The sequence below is a fragment of the Microtus oregoni genome, unplaced genomic scaffold, assembly GCF_018167655.1.
Source record: "Microtus oregoni isolate MIOR12 unplaced genomic scaffold, Mior012 000006F_ref0000085, whole genome shotgun sequence".
NCBI lineage: Eukaryota > Metazoa > Chordata > Mammalia > Rodentia > Cricetidae > Microtus > Microtus oregoni.
Genome location: NW_024543065.1, coordinates 50108523 through 50116965, shown reverse-complemented (window position 1 = coordinate 50116965; position 8443 = coordinate 50108523). Strand labels below are relative to the sequence as shown.

The following is an 8443-nucleotide window of genomic DNA, read 5'->3' as shown; positions in this document are numbered from 1 at the left end:
AAGAAAATGAACTTCCAAACTTATAGCCATTTGTCCCATTTCAAACCAATGAGACCCTAATATCACATCATTTTGGTTCCTTCCCAGGAGAACCCACACCCAGAGCTCAGAAGGGTCTCTAATACAAATGTCATGAAGGATTCAGTTCTGACTTCTGTCTACTGTCCCTTTCCTCTGTAACACATAGCCCTGGAGTACTTCATCCTCAGATGTCACAAATAAGTCCACTCCGTCATGTGGCCTCCTCCTCCTCGATTTTTGGCTGTGTCTCAAGCTAGTTGCATGATAGGGGGTGGTAGTCTGGAAGGTGAAATAAAACAGTTGCATAATCAAGGCCAAAGGACACCCTTCCACCTCAGGATGTATAAAAGCAAACCAATTCAGCCATCACCATCTGTCCGTCACCCTCATTGCCACCATGCTGGTCTCTGGACTGCTCCTGGTGACTGTACTGGCCTTCCTCATCGTTCTGGTCTTCATGTCTGTCTGGAAGCAGAAGAAATTTTCAGGGAAGCTGCCTCCAGGACCCACCCCACTGCCCTTCATTGGGAACTACCTTCAGCTGAACACAGAGCAGATGTACAACTCCCTCATGGAGGTGCCACTGGGCAGGGTGAAGGGTAGAATGGGGCACAGAGGGATGCCAGATTTGATAGAGGCTTTGTAGTAGGGTATTGACCCTAGGGGGTGTAATTTTAGGCTGGAGGAATTGTGAAGAGCCAGCAACCAACTCCTAGGCATGTGAGACCACATCTTGGGGCAACCCATCTGAGAGCCGTTAGAACTCCAGAGAAATCAATCCCAAACATGTCATCAAGGTCTGACCTGTTCCTCTAACTTTGCTCATCCTCCTCCATCAGTTCAGTGAGCGCTATGGTCCCGTTTTCACCATCCACCTAGGGCCTCGCCGAATTGTGGTACTATGTGGACAGGAAGCAGTCAAGGAGGCTCTGCTGGATCAAGCTGAGGAATTCAGTGGGCGTGGCGAGCAGGCCACCTTTGACTGGCTGTTCAAAGGCCATGGTGAGGGGGACAAGATACAGGGGAATGTGGCAGGGAACAATAGGAAGGTTTCAGTAACCTGACTTCTCCCTGACTCTTCCATCCACATCACTGCCTCCTTCTGTGTTGGGTATTGGACCCATTGCTTCCTAATCTTTCTGTCTTTTTCTGCCTCTGTCTCCTGACCCCCTCCCTCACCACACACACACCACCCATGCCTTGTTTTGCATCTTGGAATTTTCTATCTGAATCTTCTGCTTCTAACATGCTCCGGAGATTTCCCCGACCCTATCCCATTATTCATAGTTTCTGTGATTGCCCGGGATGCTGTCTCTCTTCCTTTCTTCTGATTTCTTCTTCCACTGTCAGAGCATCACTGAAATCTATTTCCAAGCCTAATATCATGGCAGAAATCTTGTTTCTTCCCAGACTCTCTTTGTCTTCTCTCCCTATTTCCCTCTCTTATTATAATTATTCCCTCTCAATTATAATTCTTTCACAACTGTATTCACATCCAGATCTCTCCAATCTCCATTCTCTCACCTGTGCCCTGTCCCTCCGCCTCTGTGCCTCTGACATCTATCCTCCTTCTGTCTTCCTCTTTATTTTATTCTCTAACTTGCTCTTGGGTAACAGCAAGGGTGGTCAGTATTCAGTCACATCCCTCTTCTCTGACCTCTCCTTGCCCCTCATTCTCCTTCTCAGGCGTGGTTTTCAGCAATGGGGAGTGTGCCAAGCAGCTAAGGCGCTTCTCCATTGCCACATTGAGGGACTTTGGTATGGGCAAGCGTGGCATTGAAGAGCGCATCCAAGAGGAGGCGGGCTTTCTCCTGGAGGCATTCAGGAAGACAAATGGTAAGCAGAGCTCTGCAAGTTCTCAGGACCAACGAAGGGGAAGACAACCTAGGAAAAATAACACCAACATTCAGGATGAGAACTAGGCTAGGGAAGAGAGTACTGGTCCTGCTGTGGGACCTGGTTACTGGGTTTTGGTGGAGTTGAAGGACTCCACACTGCAGCAAGTGCTCATTTTGAATTATCTGATACAAAGTATCTGATGCTATCCATCATGAAAGCCTTTTTTAAGCTCCAAGGTCTTGCTCTCTGTCCTCCTCCTTACCTACAGGTGCTCTCATTGACCCTACATTCTACCTGAGCAGAACAGTGTCCAATGTCATTAGCTCTATTGTTTTCGGGGACCGCTTTGACTATGAGGATAAAGAGTTTCTGTCACTGCTGAGGATGATGCTGGCAAGCTTCCAATTCACAGCTACCTCCACTGGGCAGGTAATCTGTTTCACCTTGTCCTACCATCCCCAGACCACAGCTACCAGCTCACTCCAAAACTGCCAACCTCTTTCCAATAGGTACCTTCAAAGTAGCCTGGCAATTGTGCCTGAACCAATGTCAATATACAGTCTCTATAGCTGCTCCTGAAATCAGAACCAGCAGTACAAGCAGACATGCACACACAGACAGGAAGAGAGAGAGAGAGGGAGAGAAGGAGGGAAGAAGGGAGGGAAGGATAGAGAGAGGAAAAAGGAGAGGAAGAAAGGAAGAGAGAGAGAGAAAGATAGAGAGAGGGAAGGGAAGAAGGAATAGAGGGGGGAGGGAAGGAGGGAGAGAGAGAGAGAGTGAGTGAAATCTGCCTCAGCATGGTGAACATTACCATGATATTTTATTTTATTCTCTAACCAAGGTTGCTACAGGAATTCATGCTGAATACTCCAGCTCCCTTCAGTTTCCAAGTGCCTGGTGCTGCAAAATAATTCAGGTTACTCAAATCATGTGCCATAGGCAAAATATATGGAGCAAGTTCATTGTACTATGTAGATGAGGGCTCTTTACTCAGCCATGGAAATACATAAACTTCTGCATCTCTAAGCAAAATTTCTGCAGACTGTCCCTCAAACATCCCAGTTAAGGTCCTCCAGCACAGCTCACTCACACATCTAAGTGGGGTCCTCTGTGCAGCAGTTTGAATAGCAAGGCAGGTGAACATGTGAATATCAGCACTATTTTTAAATACCTATTTTTTAATATTTTTTGGACAAGCATATATTGTATATTGAGCCAATCACCCCCATGACCCCTACTTTCCCTTTTCTCATACCTCATTCTCCTTTAGTTCTCATTGTCCTCTCAGACAGATTTTTTTACTTCCAAGTGATACACATGTACACATATATACATAGATATGTGCACACATGATTTAACATATGTCTACCACAAATGAAAAAATAATACATGTGTTATTTCTCTAAGACTGCTTAAATTTGCTTAATACAGTTATCTCCAGGTGGACCCACTTTGCTGAAAATGCTGAAACTTTGTTTTTAATGGCTGAAGAATAATTCAGTTGTGTATATGGATCACACTTTCCTTCTTCATTTCCTACATGCTTTTGGACACTTAGGTTGATTGCGTGATTTATCTATTGTGACTATCCAGTACTCATTGAATGTTGGAAAGCCTGTTAGAACTCACCAATCCAAACCCCATTAGTGTATGAAGAGCTGTCCCCAGCTGAAGTCACCAACCTCCTAAACATCTACATAGGTAACTCCTACCCAACCTCCTAAATATCTACATAGGTAACTCCTACCCAACCTCCTAAACATCTGCATAGGTAACTCCTACCCAACCTCCTAAACATCTGCATAGGTAACTCCTACCCAACCTCCTAAACATCTGCATAGGTAACTCCTACCCAACCTCCTAAACATCTGCATAGGAAACTCCTACCCAACCTCCTAAACATCTGCATAGGTAACTCATACCCAACCTCCTAAACATCTGCATAGGTAACTGCTATCCAACCTCCTAAACATCTACATGGGTAACTCCTACCCAACAACTGGATACTTCCCACTCCAATCTCGCTTGAACACCCCAAACCTGCATGTGTTCCCAAATCCATCTCACTTAAAACCTTGAGCAATAGCCCTCACACTTAATCTATAAGAAGTCTGTTGCCACATGGCCCCACGTGGATCTCTAAACTCCTGGATAGGTGATGTGAACATCTGTCATCCTAAGACAGATGTAACATCTATTGGGTTTTGTCTAGTGACAGCTCCCTTGGCTTCTCATCCCTTTCCTACCACCAGCTCTACGAGATGTTCTCTTCAGTGATGAAATACCTGCCAGGGCCACAGCAACAGGCCTTTAAGGAACTGAAGGGGCTGGAGGACTTCATAACCAAGAAGGTGGAACAGAACCAGAGCACCCTGGACCCCAATTCCCCAAGGGATTTCATTGACTCCTTCCTCATCCGTATGCAGGAGGTAAACCCAGAAGCCAGGGAGTGTGATGGGAGGTACACAGCCAAGTAGGATGAAATCAGGGACAGGTAGGAGGGAGTTAACAAAGGACAACTCATCAGTCCCCTTGCTATAATCCTCATTCAACATCACTGTTCTATCCACTATCCCTTGTTCTCAGGAGGGTGTACAGGCTGAGAGAGCAGCCAGTGTACAAGGCTGCCATGTTCCAGGCACTGTTTTAAAAGCTTGGTTTTATTCACGTATTTATTACCCACAACTCTTGAAAAAGGTTGTGTTTCACCTCCCATTCTACAAATGAGGAGGCTGCAGCCATGTGAAAATAGGGGACCTGCCTGATATCACAGCAAGAAGGCCATGCATCCTACCTCACTGACTCGGGCTGGTGCTTTCAGCTAACACACCATTTGCCTTGCCTGTCCTCATAGTCATTTACATCAGTGAAGCCTAACAGATATGAAGATTTTGTCATTGTTGGTTTTGAGACAGAATCTTGCTAATGTAGACCTGACTGACCTGAAACTTGCTATGGAGGCCAGACTAGCCTCAAACCTGTGGCAGTCCTCCTAGATCTGCTATCTGGAGGCTGGGATTACCATTGTGTGGTGCCTGGCCAAGATGAAATTTCACATACTCTGAAGTACAAAGGGCTGAGGGTTGGATTTTTTAAAGAGAATATTAAAGATTATAGTTAAGAAATAGGATCATGTTGCCTAAAACTCATTGTCTGAGGGCTGGAGAGGTGGATCAGTAGTTGTGAGCACTGGCTGCTTTTCCAGAGGATCTGGATTCAATTCCCAGAACCTACAAGATCGTTCACAGTTATGTGTAACTACAGTTTCAGGGAACCCAACACCCTTGGTAAACACATTAAATAAAAACTGACAATTAAATTTGTCATTAAAGTTCAGACAATTGACTAAATCCTCACTGACAGATGAAAATGGGATTAGGGAACCGGATCACTTCCAAAGGTGTAGAACCTGAAGAAAAGCTGTCATAGCCATAATCCTCTTCTCACCTTAGGTCTGGGTCAAAAAGAAGTGAATTAGGGCAGAGAAAGGGAATAAAACAGAAGGGCACGAAGAGCATATAGAGTGGGTTGGACTTGAATACTTCTCTCCCTGCAGGAGAAGAAGAACCCAAATACAGAGTTCTACATGAAGAACTTAGTGTTGACGACACTGAACCTCTTCTTTGCTGGTACAGAGACTGTCAGCACTACCCTTCGGTATGGCTTTCTGTTGCTCATGAAGCACCCAGATGTACAGGGTAAGGCTGCAAGGGGAGTGATGTTGGAGATCATAAACGGGCTTCTCTGATCATCCCCAACCTCTCTGAAGAAAATGGACTCTTAGCTACTCCTTTCTCTGCAGAGACAGAGAGAGAGAGCTGGTGGGAACCAGCCTCTAGTTGTTGAATCAATTGGTGTGTTGCTCAACTGAACCTCAAAGGACTCACTTCCCTGTTCCCAAGACCCTGACTAAATCTCCTTCCTCACAATTCTCACATAATTCTGGTATGACCCAGTTAACATGAACCTTCTCCAACAATGCCTATGACTCGCATGTACTGAAAATAATTGACAATGTCATACACTGCTTAATGGCCTCCATCCAGTTCTACACTTTTGTATTATCATTCTTAGGATAACGTTCTTGGATCCTAAACATATGCCTTTTCTTCTCAGCCAAAGTCCAAGAGGAGATTGACAGGGTGATTGGCAAGAACCGGCAGCCCAAATATGAGGACCACTTGAAGATGCCCTACACAGAGGCTGTCATCCATGAGATACAGAGATTTGGAGACATGATCCCCATGGGCCTGGCTCGCAGGGTCACCAAGGACACCAAATTCCGTGACTTCATCATCCCCAAGGTGCTGACTCACCTAGCCTATAGTAATCTCCAGCCTTCTTCATGGCCCTGCAGGCCCTCTTCCTCATTAGAAACCACCCAGCCCTCTCTCACTTTCTCAGTAACAGGCTTTCTTTGCTACTATATCCCTCCAGCCTCCTACATAGAATCTCCTATATCTTGGGTTCCCCCTCAGAATTTCTGACCGAGAAGTTTTAACCCCATGCCTCTCAATCATCAAGTCTCAAGACATAAACTCAATTTACCTAGAACTCCAGTCATAGATAGATACATTTCTGCCATGTGTCCTGTTTAGGGGTACATAAATCCAATACCCTTCAGTTCTTGACTTGAGAGACATGAAGCACATATCCCTCAACCTCCCACCACAGAATACAGACCCCATGTCACCCATTCATCCTGTGTCCTATAACATGAACCCTATATCTCGTGTATTCAGGATGATAACCTCATATCCCTCAAAGCCCCTCCCTCAAAGCCCCCTTAATTCACATATATTATCCTTATCTCACCCCTATGGGCCAACAGGACACTCAGCCAAATCTATCTTATCAACCAAAACTTCCTCTTCAACAGGGCACTGAAGTATTTCCTATGCTGGGCTCTGTGCTGAAGGACCCCAAGTTCTTCTCCAACCCCAAAGACTTCAACCCAAATCACTTCCTGGATGACAAGGGGCAGTTTAAAAAAAGTGATGCATTTGTACCCTTTTCCATAGGTAAGAGGTCTAGTGCTAGGCCACTGCTCACACCAACAGAGATAACTCATCTGTATCTCTCCATCTTGGAAGATTCTCTTGGATCAAACCCCCAGCCAGTCAGCTGCAACTCCCATACTTCCCAAGCCCTATGTAGCTGAACCCTGGAGAAGTGATTATCAACCGTAGAGATAGATTCAAAGAAATAAAGTCTCAAACTAAGTCAGTGATCTCTCTCGGGTCACACAACCAGTTTGTACCAAGATGTGGCAGCTGCCCGTGTTAGCACTCACCTTTAATCTCAGCACTTTGGAGGCAGAGACTGGAGGATCTTAGTGAGTTCAAGGGTAGCCTGGTCTACAGAGGGAGTTGTTGAACAACCAGGGCAGTTACACAGAGAAATCATATTTCCAAAAATCTATAAAAAAAGAAGAAAGAGAGGAAGGAAGGAAGGAAGGAAGGAAGGAAGGAAAGGATGTGGGAGGAAGGAAAGGATGTGGGAGGAAGGAAGGAAGGAAGGAAGGGAAGGACAGATGTTGCTACATGGCATCCCTACTGGAGAACGCCTCTGTAGAGAAGGGACTCCACATTTCTCATTGTTACAGCCTGGTGAGGATCAACTCACAAGTACAGAGGAAACTGAGGCTCAGAGATTAAAGCCTTCTTTAAAGGTCTCAGCCCTTCCTCCCACAGAGAATACAATCAGGGATTTGCTATAAGGATGACATCAAGAACTGGCTTCACCCTCCCTCTCTCTTCTCTTTAGGTAAACGGTACTGCTTCGGAGAAGGACTGGCTAGAATGGAGCTTTTTCTCTTCCTCACAAACATCCTGCAGAATTTCTGCTTCAGATCCCCACAGGCACCCCAGGATATTGATGTGTCACCTAGACTTGTAGGCTTTGCTACTATCCCACCAAACTACACCATGAGTTTCTTGTCCCGTTGAGCCAGCTCTGGATGAGGGTAAAGGGAAGGATGGAGACCAGGCTAGTGGGGGTTGGGATTTAGAAGGGATCAGAGGTACATAAGAGAGAGAGGACATGACAGACTTGATGAAGACAGACTGTCATTTCAAAGATAGTGAGGGAGAAAGGGGAAATTTATACTATGTTGTAAGCAGTATTATTATTATTAATAATAATAATAATAAACATTACATACATACGTATTCTTTGTCAAGTTTATGCTAAAGAGTCTTGTGATCTCACCACTCAAAATGTATGGGAAGGGAAGAAAATTCATGTCCATTTTACTATCGAGGCACATTCTTGACCTCATAATGTTTCTTTAGTCTATGTTTACTGAAGTTCCAACAATTCCAAGAGCTCAGTAACACTTGCATGACTATTTGTGTGCACTGGATTTGAGCAGATTTTCAAATACCACCACATGTCAGATAAAACAACAAGAGCTCAGTCTATTGCAACATCATCCTGCCCATAGGTATTTCAGAGCTTGGGGTTGGCTGCCAACCTAGTTTCACCATCAACTTGCCCACACTTTAATCTACTTTTGTAGAACTGATTACCAGGGCATCATCACCCAAGGCTTGTTGGTTAAACTCATTCTGTTTGATTCAGA

General features: G+C 45.1%; 1 protein-coding gene across 1 annotated transcript; it reads left to right on the top strand.

The window, feature by feature from the left end:
• The first annotated feature begins 388 nt into the window (after positions 1-388).
• Positions 389-8030, top strand: LOC121449375 (cytochrome P450 2A3-like). The gene is made up of 9 exons (XM_041653740.1): positions 389-598; positions 861-1023; positions 1708-1857; positions 2129-2289; positions 4113-4289; positions 5417-5558; positions 5977-6164; positions 6740-6881; positions 7627-8030. Exons 1-9 carry the CDS (start codon positions 419-421, stop codon positions 7806-7808), a joined length of 1485 nt encoding a protein of 494 aa, XP_041509674.1. The 5' UTR covers positions 389-418; the 3' UTR covers positions 7809-8030.
• Positions 8031-8443: the final 413 nt, after the last annotated feature.